The sequence below is a fragment of the Chelonoidis abingdonii genome, chromosome 8, assembly GCF_003597395.2.
Source record: "Chelonoidis abingdonii isolate Lonesome George chromosome 8, CheloAbing_2.0, whole genome shotgun sequence".
Lineage (NCBI taxonomy): Eukaryota > Metazoa > Chordata > Testudines > Testudinidae > Chelonoidis > Chelonoidis abingdonii.
Window position 1 is genome coordinate 86,143,005 of NC_133776.1, and position 15,908 is coordinate 86,158,912.

At 41.5% G+C, this 15,908-nt stretch overlaps 2 protein-coding genes and 1 non-coding gene across 3 annotated transcripts in view; 1 reads left to right on the forward strand and 2 right to left on the reverse strand.

Moving 5' to 3' along the window:
* MAGT1 (magnesium transporter 1) overlaps nt 1-9,009 on the reverse strand; it is a 20,617-nt gene extending 11,608 nt beyond the window's left edge. Inside the window, exons 1-6 of the mRNA XM_032766966.2 lie at nt 8,802-9,009; nt 7,627-7,796; nt 6,116-6,233; nt 4,076-4,216; nt 3,417-3,557; nt 1,840-1,929 (exon numbers count right to left, since the gene is read on the reverse strand). Coding sequence (XP_032622857.2) covers nt 1,840-1,929; nt 3,417-3,557; nt 4,076-4,216; nt 6,116-6,233; nt 7,627-7,796; nt 8,802-8,981 — 840 coding nt within the window. The 5' untranslated portion in view covers nt 8,982-9,009. The remainder of the gene's footprint in view (nt 1-1,839; nt 1,930-3,416; nt 3,558-4,075; nt 4,217-6,115; nt 6,234-7,626; nt 7,797-8,801) is intronic.
* A 1,773-nt stretch (nt 9,010-10,782) lies between these two features.
* Nucleotides 10,783-10,900, reverse strand: TRNAL-CAA (transfer RNA leucine (anticodon CAA)). The gene is made up of 2 exons: nt 10,863-10,900; nt 10,783-10,828 (listed from the first exon to the last, which is right to left on the reverse strand). It is a non-coding gene; the product is annotated as a tRNA-Leu (tRNA).
* Nucleotides 10,901-11,199: 299 nt separating this feature from the next.
* Nucleotides 11,200-14,760, forward strand: COX7B (cytochrome c oxidase subunit 7B). The gene is made up of 3 exons (XM_032766976.2): nt 11,200-11,327; nt 12,532-12,656; nt 14,538-14,760. The coding sequence occupies exons 1-3, from the start codon at nt 11,291-11,293 to the stop codon at nt 14,613-14,615; spliced, it is 240 nt and encodes a 79-aa protein (XP_032622867.1). The 5' UTR covers nt 11,200-11,290; the 3' UTR covers nt 14,616-14,760.
* Nucleotides 14,761-15,908: the final 1,148 nt, after the last annotated feature.

Genomic DNA, 15,908 nt, shown 5'->3' on the forward strand with positions numbered 1-15,908 from the left:
CTGACCCCCCCAAGACCTCACCCCCTACCCAACTCGCCCCACTCCCTGTCCCCTGACTGCCCCAACTCCATCCACCACCACCCCGACAGAACCCCAAGACTCCCATGCCTACCCAATCCCCCCATTCCCCATCCCCTGACCGCCCCCCCATAACCTCCACCCCCTGCAGCCGTTCCCTATCCCTTATCCAACCTCTCCTCCCAGCCCTGGCTGGCCCCCTTACCATGCTGCTGTCTAAGGATGTCGTGCAGCTGCTGGAGCTTGCAGCCCCACCCCCTTACCCAGAGGTGAAAGTAAGCTGGCATGCCAAACCGGGGTGGCCTGGCTTCCCCATGGGGCAATTTAAAGGGCTTGGGGCTCCCAGCAGGGAGTAAGCAAGCCGGTGGGCCAGACCGGGCGGCGCAGCCGCAGCATATTCCAGCGGGCTGGGCCGGTGGCACGGCCGCAGCTTGCTCCGGCAGGCCAGTGATGCAGCTACAGCCTGCTCTAGGGGCAGGGCCAAGCGGCACGGCTGCAGCCTGCCAGCCCCGGAGCTGCCGCTGCTTTGGAGTCTGGGGGGAGAGCAGTGTGGCCAGAAGCAGAGAGACTCTGGCCCTGCCTCTTCCCTGCTGGCTGTGCTGCCACTCCTTGCTCCCTCTGTTGGGAGGAGAGGCTGTGTCTCACCTCTCCCTCTCTATACCCATTCATAAGCCGACCCCCTTCTCTGGTGCTTCGCTTTTTTACTAAAAAATTCAGCTTATGAACGAGTATATACGGTAATTCTTTTTTGTATCTTCACTTAGTTTTTGATATGTCTACAGCGACAAAATGAAGCCTCCTCTTAAAATTTAGCATACCTGAAACTAAGAAGTCCCTCAGCATTTAAAAAAAATAAAAAATAAAATAAAATAAAAGGAATTATGAACAATGTAGTGCCCTCTTATGAGTTGGCTTTCCCTGATCCTGATATAGGGTTCTGTCTAGACCATTCCCTGTTTAGTAGTATTAGCTACTACATGCAATCTAGTCATGAATTAGAGTGAATTATTGTATCGAGTTGAACAAGGCATGTCATCTGGCTGGTCAAAATGATCATTCTTAGTCTGATTAGTGACTAAAAGTCTAGTTTTATTTTTATGTATTTTATTGCACACAAGAGAAACAGCTACAAAAGACAAAACACCTAAAATGAACCAGACATTAAGCAGCCTTTGTTCTTGGGTGATAGGGTTAATACCATCATTCTTGTGGCACTGACGCTAATTTATAAGGCACTACAGCAAATAGCAGTCTGGTTGTAACGAAATTCAAACCAACTAGTATATACTGTCACATTTACTCTAAGTACTAACAACCATGTAGTAAACTTGATTGGCAAATCCTGACTTCACTGCTTTGTGATAACATCCAAAATATGAATCACAATCCATGGATTTAGAGGGACCCACATTTGGTCCTATCATTCTTTTGGCTAAGGAGGAGGAGGAGGAGGAAACATGATCTCCATAATACGAAGGTCATGTTTCCTCCTGCTTCTTAGCCAAAAGAGTGGTAGGATCAGATGTGCGTCCCTCTAAATCCACGTTGGAGCCCTGAGGAGCTTTCTGTTCACACATTTTACTCTCAAGGCCATTTTTTCATGATTCCTATACTTCTGGCAAAATACAGATAGGTATTCCTTCTAAGCCAGATAATACAACTCCTCAAATTTACCCACTGACTGCTCTAGAGCTCCTTCTATAGCTTTCCCACTCCTGCTGACTCAGGAAGCGAGAAGTCAGAAACAAAACTTGCATCCTGGATTTTGTGTTTTTTTAACACTGATCTTTTCACTGTAATCCTACAAAGATAAAGACTTACCACTTGTCCTGTATGGGGATTCTTATGAGCATATGGTGGCCCTCTGATATGGTTCCACATTTGGCCTGATGTCATTGCTAGCACAAAACACTAGCAAGGAAGAAAGGAACAACATAAGACAAATTAGTATGGACCTCATACATGTCTCTGTTCCATTTTCATCTTTGCAATTCACTTCACCCCAGAATGTACAGGTGTTGATGTTGCCTTATACTATGCATAGCACAGCATCTTTTATTAATTAATAATGTTTTCTCACAGTTTGAGCTGAAAAGCTTGCAATCAAGTACTACTACCAGACAACCAAGAAGGAAAGCTACATGAACCTCATCTTCACTTTAACCAAAGGTACGGACTTTTCCTTCCAGAAGTCACATCTTTCAGAAATCATCCTCACTTAAACCTGAAAGTCTGTGGCACAACTAACCCTTTATGTAAAATATTAATACTGTAGTAATATAATCTGCATTACACTGAACTCTTGGTCCCAGTACTTCTGGATTTTGCCATTACGATCAAAAGACTCTTTACAGCATTCTAAGTTCTAGCCAAGATGTTCTGTCTTCTTAGAGGAACAATAAGCTCACATTTCAAGGAACACTGGATTTGCCAGACTAGATCAGACCACTGTCCCATCAAGCCTGGTATCAACTAATAGCAAATAAAACCACACCAAAACCACATAACAGGAAAAAGATTCTTTCCGATCTTCTGACTGCTATCAACATATGCCCTAACATATAACATTTGACTGACTGTATCTTGAATAACTCCAAACACTGTTGGTCATAAAATTATTCAGCCCTTTTTATAAATCCATCACCTGTTCCAATACTTAGGACTTTGAGCTGAAATTCCAGAGGCCAAATAGCAAATGTTTGAGTCTAAAGCAGGGGTCGGCAACCTTTTGGAAGTGGTGTGCCGAGTCTTCATTTATTCACTCTAAGTTAAGGTTTCAAATGCCGGTCATACATTTTAACGTTTTTAGAAGGGCTCTTGCTATAAGGTCTATAATATATAACTAAACTATTGTTGTATGTAAAGTAAATAAAGTTTTTAAAATGTTTAAGCAGCTTCATTTAAAATTAAATTAAAATGCAGAGCCCCCTGGACCGGTGGCCAGGACCCGGGCAGTGTGAGTGCCATTGAAAAATCAGCTCACTTGCCACCTTTGGCAAACGTGCCATAGGTTGCCTACTCTTGGTCTGAAGCCTGTATTTTAATATCCTGAAAAATGAGTTTTACTGAAATAGACTAGGGATAATCAGATCCTAAGTATAAACTGGGTAAAAAAACTCATTTTAAATAAAATTCACAATAATAATGAGTGTGGAAGGATGTGGCATGTGGACTGGCCTCATCTGTTTGGTTTCAAATGCTCTCCTAAATTGCTCATGTTCAGCTTACACTGAGGTCAGTGGGAGAATCTGGTTTATAATAAGCCCAGCTGAAGGAAAAAGGTTATTTGTTTCACCACCCAAGAGAGGTAACAAAGCAAATGCAGTATTTCCTTCTCTTTAAATTCCATCTGGATCAAGTTGAAACAGGGAGAGGTTAAAAAAATTAATTTTGCTTACCAAAGCAGCAAAAGCCCAGCCAGTTTTGTTATAGAGAAAATCCAGGTTGCTTCTCCGTAAGTACACAAGGCCACCAATGACCGCCAGCAGCAGACCCAACATCAAGGGACCAGCATAATTTGGAGGTCTTATCACTCGAATCTATGGAAGCACAACAGGTAAAAACATGAATATGGAGAAATAAAACCATATCAGCGTACAAAACACACCAAGTTAATATTTTTTTAATAATTTTAACTGTAGTTAAGAAATTAATACTTTTTCTCTTTTGTTTCAATAACACATACTATGGAGCAAAATCTGTTAGGCCCTATTTAATATTCTGCCTGTGATAATAATAAAACAGATTTATTTTTATAGAGGTGGATGATGCTTTTACTGGTGGGTGAACCCACATAAGTTTGTAAAGTGATTTGGAATCATTCTAGATAGAGAGCATTAAATAAATGTAAAATATTGTAATGTGGCATGTAAAAAAAGCTACCTGTTTTTAAAAGATACTTCATTTATAAAGCTCAGCTAGACATAGCGAGGCTTAGGACCTGCTTTGAGTAACCAATTAGAATATTTTTCCTTAACCATATTGTACATCTCGCAAACAGACTCTCCACAGCTAGATTTACATCACAGAAAGGAAATGAAAGTCTATCTGTACTTACATTGACATCAGTCCTATCAGCTATCCAGCGAGCAAGCTGTTCAGCCGCAAAACCTCGCACCTGAAGCTCATATGTGTCACCCCTTTTAGGTTTCCCTTTAGCTGGGAAGTTAATGAAGGTTGGAGCTGAATTCATGTTTAGCTGCATTAAAAAGATTAATAAATAAAAGTAGAAGTGAAGCATCAAGAATTAAGTAATTTAGCCATTTAAACTTTTCTTATTTTATTGCAAGTTTCTCATTCATATTTTGTCCTGTGGCTTATGCCTGTAATTAAACAGAAGGGCTATTTGTAAAATAGATCTAATGGGTATTTCAACAAAAAATGGTATAGTAGCTTGAATGCTTTTTTCTTATAAAATGGTCTAGGATATGCAAAAATCTGTGACACAAAATTATGTCTACAGTACATTAGTCGGGCACATTCTTCTTGGATGCTCCATATTTTCTCTCTTCAGTATCCAGAATGTCCTGAGACACCCACAATTATTTGATACCCAATGCTAGCAATAATGCACATCTCAGAAAGCAGTTTGAGACTGGTTATTCTCCCATTAGGTTTAACACAGCACCGTTTAATCAAATATTCTCATGTCTTCAGTACTCACGTCTGTGGTTGGCAAAGAACTCAAAGAAGTCTGAACAGTTAATACGTGTACCTGAAATCTGTTGATAAGTGAGATAAAGCTCCTGAGAGTTGTCTATATGGTAAAGTACTATTCTTGCCCTTGCTCATAAAGGAAGGTCTTTGAGTCTTTGTATACAAGTATATCTATAAAGAAATCTATATAGTAATATCTAGATGAAACATGTATGTGATTATCTTTTGATGCCAATACATCTTAATGAATATTGATGAGCCTTCTTTTAATGTGTTTTAGCATATTCCTACAGTGAAGCACCTATTTCTGTCATAAAAGACCTGCATAACATTTCCAACAGCAAGGCTTCACCAAGATGCTTCACCAAGGTTTCATCACGAACCCAAACCTTAGACAGGGTGTGTAAACCTTTCAGTGGCTCTGGACTAAATTTTGCTTTTAGACTGAAACAATCATGGCACTCAAAGCTTGGCAAATCAGCTACAAAATCTGATTTTCCTTTTGAGTTGCTTCAACATGAAACTGAAATCACAGTTTTGTAAAGATTCAACTGTAAATCTCCAAGATCAAGAGTTGATAATTCTCTGAAAACAAGTTAACACAAACATAATGTACATTCTGGATCAAGTACTATCCTGAATAATAACTTGTATGATTGAGCTACACAGGTTCCAAGTAACTTGAAAGAATGCAAGGAAGGTGGCATTTCTAGTTTCTTCTGATGATTTTGCACCTTCTTCAAAAACAGGTTGTTTGTCTTAAGAGATAGACCACAGACTGTTTGCCTGTAACTAACAGACTTTTATTTTTAGGAAAAATGATGTAAGTGGAAATTTTAAAGAGTAATTTACTGTGCATTCCTAGTAACTTGTCACATTTCTGAAAATCAGATGGACATGAAAATATTTTCAGTCAGTTAAAAAAAAAAATCAGTTTTCTGACACTGCTCTTTAAATGGGACACCAAGTTTCTTAAAAATACCTTTATAAGAAATTAAAAGGTTCTTCCCTCCTTCGCCACTTTTAGAGTTAGAAGTCTTTTGAAAGCTGACATAAACACTTAAATTAGTTCCAGTATTTTATAAGTCATTGAAATTCCATTATTACATTGAATGGCGTTACAGGAGATAGACATAAAAGACCTAATCACGTCATCCAGTCTATCACTCATGCCTATTCAGTACTGTTCTCTGCATATTAGTAGTAGTTTGGCCTATTAGTGCTTCTGTCACATTAGCAAACAAATCTTGCACATTTCTCATGGATTGGAGGGTTGTTGCAGTTTTAAAAAACTCTGTACAATTTTTATTTTGCAGCTGTTTCGTTACAGATTGGCCAGCATGCCTCATTAGGGTAATATTGTACTATATCTTCTGTATTGTAGATTTCTTTATCACTCCCCCCAACTAAAAATCACTTTAAAAAATGAAAAATAGATTACCATCTGAAATACATCTGAGCCTTCATCAAAATCCACCATGGCAAAAAAAACCTTATTGGTAAATGCACTGGAGTACCGCCAGGAGTTTGCCAGAATCTGGTATTCTTCATCAGCTTGCCTGAAAAAACATAAAACCAGATGCTATACTCATGACAGTATGTCAGAAACAGAGGGACCTGTGAACATACTTCCAGCTCTAACATCTCACTGGAAATAACACATATCCCATCCCCACCAAAACTCTTTTTAAGTTAAGATTTTAAAACTAAGACAAGACAAGACATGTCATGCTTCACTGCTTATTCATACTGTTTTCAGCACTGGGCACATGGAGTTTTTTGTTTTTAAGATGGGGGACAGATCTTCTGGATTGGTCAAGCTGCACTAGGCCCACAATCGGGAGGCAGGGTACATGCAAGGCTGATGCTCAAGGCTGTTCGTCATTGTGCACAGCTGCCTGTGTTCCAAGGCGCTGTTGTGACAGCTGAGAATCATCAGAATGCAGCAGAATTCAAGGTGTGCCCTCTTCCCCCAGCATGCTGTATATAGAGGTGACCCAGAGATTCCCCTGACTACCCATTAAAGCCTTCTTCAGAGTCCCTTTATATCTCTGGAGCAATCCAAAGTGCCAGAAGCAGAACCCAGAAGCTGATACAGTATAAATGTAAATCAATACACTAGATGTGAGCAAAATCTCAAACTGCAAGACTCAATAGGAAACTCTAAAAAAAAAGTGTTTAGCCATTCACCCAAAAAGATTAAAGTTAACTCTTTCATTTGTCCAAAAGCTTCCCTTTTTCCTACAGCACAGCTGCAATTATTGCAGCACTGAGATCAGTACAGTTAATATGACTTTAGATCAGTGGTCCCCAAACTTTTCGTCTGGCGGGCGCCAGACGAAGGACCCTGGTGGCGGTCGAGCATCCACCAAAATGGCGCTGAATTTCGACGTCGCCGCCTCTGGATGACGTCGTGTGTCAGTGGCAAGCAGCGTCATCCAGAGGCGTCGCTGCCAAAATGCTGCCAAAATGCCGCCGAATTCTGGCAGATGCTTGACCACTGGCCAGGATGCGAGCGCATTTAGACGCCCCTGCGGGCGCCATATTGGGGACCCCTGCTTTAGATGATCTGTGTATCTGCATATATAAGAGACAGCATTAGAAAAATAGTACTATAGTGTATTGTGTCTTAATCTCTCCCACTCTGAATGAAACAGCTCAAATTCAAGAAAAAGGTACTGCAAAGTAGGAGAGTAAAACTTTTACCCACTCAGAACATATGGCACTTCTTACAGTAACCATTAAATTTAAGTATCAGAGGGGTAGCCGTGTTAGTCTGGAACTGTAAAAAGCGACAGAGACCGGTGGCACCTTACAGACTAACAGATGTAGTCTGATGAAGTGGGTATTCACCCACAAACACGTATGCTCCAATACGTCTGTTAGTCTATAAGGTACCACAGGACTCTTTGTCATAAATTTAAGTTCTTTAGAATTGAATTAAGTCCATACTTGCACACGGCACATTGTCTATGAGGCTGAAGAGCAGTGAACATCACAACCACTGAGTAATTTCTTGGTGGTGCCTTTACAAGGCGACGAAACTTGTCTCCGTTCATTCGGATAACGGCTCTTTTGCTGGCCCACTCCATCAGCTGGCTAACTTTTTCAGATAAAACCATCTACAAAATAAAGACAAAAATGTTTATTTTAAAAACTGGACTGAACATTAAAGATAGTCTTGTCTTTTGATACTCTGAACCGTTAACAGTCTGATGATGACATTGCAGCAAGATGACTGAAATCCAAAAGAAGGCAAGACACACATTATGTGGTCAGGTTGAGAAAGTCCACAGTTCTTTATTGTAACAATGTTCAGTGGGAGCTCTTGAGTGTTCAGTACTTCCAAAAAATCAGGTCAAAAGCCAATGATCAGGCATTAATGTCCCAAGAAAACAGATCCTACTATTGTCCAGTAATGCCTATTGATTTAAATTAAATTATAGATTAGTGTTGGATCATTTCTTGTAACTTAAGAACTTTACCCTGGTCAAAAAAACAACTGCTCAGTTGCAATGTTTTCTCTATTCCTGATACTGTTAATAGGCTCATTCTCTTCAGCTAATCCAGACAAACTCACACACAAGTAGTGCCATCGTTTTCACACATAATAGCAGGTATCAGCATGTAAACTTGGACACATTTTAGTGACAGCAACTAAGTAAGGGCCACAATTCTTCCCTACCGATGACCACAGATGATGCCTCCTCAGGCGGGGGCCCGGCTCCCCACGCTGCCCCCCCCCCCGGGCGGAGGGCACCCCACAGGCGGGGGCCCGGCTCCCCACGCTGCCCCCTCTCCGGGCGGAGGGCACCCCAAAGCGGGGGCCCGGCTCCCCACGCTGCCCCCCCTCCGGGCGGAGGGCACCCCACAGGCGGGGGCCTGGTTCCCCAAGCTGCCCCCCCGGACGGAGGGCGATCCACAGGCGGGGGCCCGGCTCCCCAAGCTGCCCCCCCTCCGGGCGAAGGGCACCTCACAGGCTGGGGCCCGGCTCCCCAAGGCTGGGTAGCCCAAGGACATGGCCGGGCTCCCCGGCGGAAGGTAGCCGGGCAGACTATGACCCCTATAGCTCCAGGGATCCCGGGCTGGTTTCTCCCTCAGCCCAGCTGGCGGCAGAAGGCCCTCACCTCCTTCTTCTTCTGTCCTGCAGCCCAGGGTCCCCCCCAGGCCATCAACACCACCAAGACTCCCAACATCAGAACTCGCAACGCCGCCATGTCCCCTCCTTCCACCGGCACCCGCCGCCTATTGGCCAGGCTGCTACCCAGGCACTTGCTCACGAGCAAGACTGACAATCTACTTCCCATTCACATCCTTGGCTCAGGCTCGTTTCCTATTGGTCCAACGTCCTCATCCGTCAGCCAGTCATAACGAGGCAAGCTGTTGTAGTTCCATTGGCTGTTTGATGAATTGGAAGGAGTCGGTTCGGAGGGAAAGGGACGGAAGTAGCAGTCGGAGGCGGTGTAATAGGGACCGTGGGGTGCAGGGAAGAAGCTGGCTGGGCTGGGTGTTGGAGTGCAATGAGCTGGGGTAGCAGCGCTGCGGCGGGCAGTTTAATAATTGGAGTAAGGACAGCACTGCAGATAGGGCACAGGGTAGCAACAGCAACGCAGACGGGGATGCCTCGTGGTACCGAGGTGTCCAGTCTTGCTTGCATATTATTTCTAGGTGCTATCTCAGCTGTTAGTTCTCTGGGAGTCTCACCTGCCGCTCGCATTGCACTGATAGTCTTTTCCTGTCCTATCACACTGTAAATGTGAATCTTAATTTGCAGTCCTGGTGAAGCAGCTCAGGATTGTATTTTCAGCATTACTGAGGACTAACAAGTACTTTTCAGCTAAAAGTCCGTTTTCCAGATTGCTTTCCTTGACTTCCATTTTTCTGACCACGAACCATTACGTCATTGGTTCTCCATTTCCATGCTTTGCTCCTGAAATTCTTTCTATATTAACTTCTAACCATGTGCTTCAACGTCTATGAAAAGTCCATGAGATCTGAAGGCACCGACCCTCTGAAGGAGGGTGGGTCTGTTAATACACAAAAGACAGTCAATACATTTATATTCGGTTAGATACAGGTGAGCGGGAGCAACAAACAGGATGGCTGGATGCCGCTGAAGAAATAGTGCATGTCGGGAGTATTATAATTAGGAAAATAATCTTTATAGTAGATCCTCAAATACCCAAGCATGCCCCTCACATGTAGCTACACAATCCTATATTCCTATTCTGTGGTATTTATTTTAAAGTATCTTCTTGATCCGTCAAGTTTTATTTCTTTTATGCCGTCATATTTTGTGCAGATTTGTGCCCTCGTGCTGTAACTGGGTCTTCCTAAGAAGACCTTTGCACGCAAGTGGAGCCTCGTTGGCCTAAGCAGAGCAGCTTCCCGGTCTGTAATCTTGATGGATCATAAAAACTGTGTGGAATATATCAGTATAGCTACAAGGAATCAATATCGATAGCATACATAGTTATACACAAATAGAGATTTACGTTATACGTACAGGAACACGTTCTTTCTGTAAAGACAGGCACTATCTCATATATATGTATATATCAAGCTAGCAATATCAAGAAAGATGGAATGGACTGCCATACGTATATCTTTCTTTGTATGATATAGGTATGGATTTAAATTCTCTCTTTCTCGAAATATTCTTACTGAGAGACTTTAATTCGGTAGCTATTACATATGCAAGAATTTACGTGATTTAAGTATTTAAATATGTTTTTTATACTTATATGCACCCGTTTGTATAGATATAAACTCTGATATTTCAATCATATAACTGCATGTTTAATTTGACTCATATGCACATACATTTGGAAAATCAGACCCACGGGGATTTTACATCAATGATCAAGTTAGATCATTCTTATGAATCAGTTAAGGATATCGCTGAATATATAATATAAATCCGTGTCTTTATTTAGTAATTTTTATAATGTAAGTCCCTATTTAATGGGCGCCACAATCTATATTTATATGGCGAAAATTTCTGTCTGCATGAGGTGATCCGTACCCTGCCGTGCAGTAAAACGCGTGAAACAATGCTTATTACAGTTAAACTCGCTGTTTTTCACACACAAACACGAAAAAAAAATGTGTCAGAAGTGGGATTCGAACCCACGCCTCCATACGGAGACCAGAACACCCAACCCTCGACAGAGGAAGGCGCTTTAAGCCTTGAGTCTGGCGCCTTAGACCACTCGGCCATCCTGACATTTCTGTTAACAGAGGCAGCTGGGAGATCCTTAGTCTTCACTGCAGAGTCAGCACGGCTAGGACTCCATCCTGATTTTCTAGTTCCCGTGGCAAAACCCATCACTAACGTAGGAAGTGTGAGGAGCCCGTGGGACTACCGGGTCCCCAGCTTCCCGGGTACAGGGATTTCTTCCCATGTGGCTGGAAGAGCCTCTCCACGCATCCGCGGAAACTACATTTCCTATAATGCCGTGGGGCCACGCTCAGGAAGAGAATGAAATACGTTTCCCACGGGGCGCATGCGCAGCGCGCGGACTTCCTGGCTGGCCACCATTTTGTTTTTCACTGCTCGCAAAGGGTATAAGGCGAAGAAGGAGACAGGCGGAAATTATCCGTCCCAGACGTCAGCATGTTGTCTTTGGCTAGGACCGCGGTGCGCCTCAGCGGTAAGCTGTGGAGGAGCCCTCCGGGGCACAGCTGGGCGGGTACCCCCACGGGGCCCAGTCCCCTCCGGAGCGAGAGCTCCTGACCCTTTTAGCTCCCCTTTCCCGGGTTCCCTGCCGCTCTGCCGCGGAACCGAGTCCCCCTGCAGTCAGTTGCCTCCGCGACCCCTTCCCCGTCCGGGTCGCCTCCGCCTTGGCGTGGGAACGGCTTGGGCACAGGGGTCTGCTCGTGTGGATGCTGCTGTAGCAATGAGACCTTGGCTTGTTACCTTCCAGAGCCGAGTGAGCGTGATAGATACTGGAAGCTTTTCGGTTGCTGGGTGATGTCTTGTGTTTGAGCACATCTGTAAACGTTTGGAAACACGTTTAATTTAGGCTAAGTGGTTTTTAAAGTGGAATAAAAAATGTTTTAATGTTAGGGAGACTGTGTTTTTAGTTTGTGACTATTTCAGTGCTTTGCCTACATAAAATGCTCTGGAAATAACTTCAGATACAGCCTTCTTGAAGTTGGTCGTCTGGACCTTGAGCTTACCTAATACATTTAATTTCACGAGAGTAAGTTTATACAAAATCTTTCAGATATTGGGATTTATATTTGAGTTAGCATTGTCTACGCAGTGCAGGAGTCTGTTGCTTTTTTCTTGTGAGATCATCTTACGTTTTCTGGCTTCTTTGCTCCTTCTGGAAACACTTGGATTAATTACAGACATTCCTTGTGGAAAAATAACGTGCATTGATTAATTCATAAACTAACCATGTATTTTAGCATTTGAGAAAGTGATTGTACTTAGAGTTGCACTAGAGATTCTAAATTGAGTGAACAAAAAGTCTTCATTTCTGTGGATGTATTTTATAGTTATCTGTTTAATGGAAATTTTAAAGTAGCTTGCCAACCAAACATTATAAAATGTTAATAAGTCTCTTTGATGGATTTGACTAAAATGGATCATTTTCTCTGTTCCAGCAATTGTGTGGCTTTGTAATACTGCCAGAATGTTATCTTTCTGTTATAATGAAGAGCATTGTTATTCTTAGTTCTGAAGTCCATTTTTTCTAGAAATACTTTCTAGTATTTCTTAAGGGCTTTACATGTTTATATTTTACCATTTTAAATACATACTCATGTTTATTACAACACTGAAATTTAAGATGGATGGATGGGCAGCAGTCCATTGGTACATCTGACATTTTTGACCATTTCTCTTAGCTCGTGGCACTCAGTGGATTGCAGCAAGACAGAGTCACCACAAACATGTGCCTGACTTCCATGATAAATATGGCAACATTATACTACTTGGTGGAGCCCTATTTTGTGTCTCCATTTGGGGATATGTAAGTACTGTATGGTTGGTACTGTCACTAGTGTCTGGTATAACTATAGCCCTGAATTTGCAAGTTGTTATGCACCTGTATAAGGATTTGCCTATATGACGCAGTTTGAAATATTAGGGCTTTGGGGTTTCCAGAGAGAGTAATTTTGTATGCATTCATACCCCACAGGGAAGCGATTCATTAGTCCAACTTTAAACCTAGATCTTCAATAGGCACTTATTTTGAATGTCAATTTACTGCAAGTCTTCAAAACTGTTAAACAGCTTGATTAAATATAAGCTAAGTACGCTTCCTTTTGTCTAATAATCCATTTCCAAAATGGGCAGTTGGATGAGTGAGCTATTCACCTCAAGTTTTCATTTTATGTTGGTGAAAATATTGTGTGGGGCTGTACTATAAGAGCTAAATATAAGACTGATGCTGTTATCCCCTGAATCTCACAGTATCAGTTTTAAAATGTTTTAAATATAGCTTTCTAATACAGTATGTGACATAATAAAAATCTACATAAAAGGAGACTTAAGATAGGTGTTGATGAGTTATTCTTAATATTTCTGTAATACAAATTACTATTGTACAATAGCATAAATGTAATACCAATGGAATCAGTGTAAAGGGCTGAATAAGATGTCAAATCTGAGTCTAAAAACAATACTGATAAAGAATGATGCCCTTCAACTGTATTGTCGTTTTAACTTTTTGTTCTTGAACAGTTGCATAGGTTAAAGATACTATAAAACCATCACTCTAAAAGTAGACACCTAATATGCATAACTGTTACTGTGTATAGCTGTTACACTATTACTGTGTATAGCTTTATTGGATTTGAGAGCTACTAACTATTACTGGTAATAATGGTTAGGGTCGTAGCAAATTCATGGTTTTGAAAAATGCATCACAGACCATGAAATCTTTTGTGTACTCTTACCATACAATAAGGTACTTTTTATAGTAAGTACCCTATGCTACAGGGTAAAAGTATACAAAGTACACAGCTTTTCTCAAACTGGGGGTGCCCACCCAAATAGGGTGACCAGACAGCAAGTGTGAAAAATTGAGACGGAGGGTGGGGGTAATAGGACCCTATATAAGAGAGAGCCCCAAAATCAGGACTATCCTTATAAAATCAGGACATCTGGTCACCGTTCACCCAAAAGGGGGTAGCAAGACTATTCTGGGGTGGGGTCACAGTATTGCCACCCTTCTGTGCTGCTGGTGGTGGCAGTGTTGCTTTCAGAGCTGGGCATTTGGCCAGCGGCTGCTGTTCTCTGGCCACTCGGCTCTGAAGGAAGTGCAGAAATAATAGTGGCAATATTGTGACCCTCCTACAATACCCTTGTGACCCCCTTTTGGGTCAGGACCCCCAGTTTGAGAAATACTGAGTCTTAAGGGCTTTACATGTTTATATTTTACCATTTTTAAATACATATTCATGTTACAACACTGTGAAATTTAAGATTTAAATATCTGAAAATGTAAAATTCAAGATTTAAAAAATGTGATAACTGTGAAATTTACAAAAATGAACCATGAATGTGGTAGGTACCTAATAATGGTCTTTTCAATCTAGCAGAGCAAGGTATAACATGATCCAATGGCTGGGAGTTGAAGCTAGACAAACTCAGACTAAAATAAGGCATAATTATTTAACAGGAGAGTAATCAATCAGTGGAACAACTTACCAAGGGTCATGGTGGATTCTCCATCACTGACCACTTTTTAAATCAAGATTGGATATTTTTCTAAAAGATATGTTATCAGAATTATTTTGGGGAAGTTCTGTGATGTTATACAGGAGATCAGCCTAGAGATGATCACAGTGGTCTTCTGGCCTTGGAATTTGACAAACTTGTTCTTATGTAACTTTTTAATCTATTACAGGTGGCAACACAAACTGGAATTGAATGGAATTTATCACCTGTTGGCAAAGTTACCCCAAAAGAATGGAGAGAGAAATAGACTTTGTTTATTCGGGACTGAAATGTGCAGTAATCCTGAACTGGTCTGAATTTTCATTTATGCCATACATGTAATGGCATCTGTTCACTGATTATTTCCATCTGTGATGTGGCATTACTGGCGTAATAAATATATTTAAAAATTCTTTTGTTCAGCTAGGTCTTATTCCTGTCCCATGTTTCATGGCTTGCTATAAAAGTATAGTGAGCAATTAAGAATATTGCTTGGTTATAAAATTTTCAAGTGTGTGTGTGTGTGTGTGTGTGTGTGTGTGTATGTATGTGTGTATATATATATATATATATATGTATATATAATAATATGATATTCCTTAAGATCCACTCAGATGAGTTTAGGTTAGATGCAGATAATGAAGTAACTGAAGACAAATGCTCTTAAATATCTGGTTATTGCAAAAAGATCCATGTGGGCAGACACGTCTACTTGTATAGACTTCATTCACTTCTTGCAGGGACACATTTTTTCATTCTTAAATGGCAGCTTTTTTAACAAAGAAGCATTGTACTCCTTTTTTTTTCTCTTTCTTAAGGACTGCAAGGGGTGCTGGTTTATCAAGTCTGCTTTTCAGGAATCTAGCATCCTCTGCTTCTCGCTTACTGGATAATAGAAAGTGAACTTACCTGAGTAAATTTTAAAAGTACCCATTAGCCAGACTGACTGTAGTGTGAAGATAGCAGCAAGAAGTGTATGGTTACAGTCTGCAAAAGTAAGTAGAGGGGAGGCCAAAATGCTCAAGAATAGACTGCCTGTATAAGAGGGCCAAACATGAACTCGGTTGTCAAGCTGAAGCCAAAACCATTTCAGCAGAAGTCTGAAGGTCAGTGGGAAGTTGGTAGTACTCGACTTCTTGCCATCTGTGGTGCTTTTTGGAGCCATGAATTTTCTTAAAGGTCTGACTGAGGCTCTGGCTATACCAGAGCATTTTACCAACATTGGAATGCTGGATGCTATACCAGCAAAGCACTCCTAGTTTGGCTGCAGCTATGTCGGTTGTGCCTTCCACTGGTATAGTGAAACAGCCTATACTAGTAAAATTGCTTCAGTGTCAGTGAGGATGGGATTTGATGGTATAATTGCATCTATATTAGAGGCTTCTGCCAGCATAACTGTCTGTCAGGAATCAATCTTCACACACCTGATCAACATACATATACAGGCAGAAGTCTGTAGGTTGAACCTGTTTTTAGACTAAAAGGCAGAGGCAGTAGGTGAAATCCGCATTCCAATATCTATGGAATTTTTGTCACTAATTTCAATTAGGCTGGTCTTTTG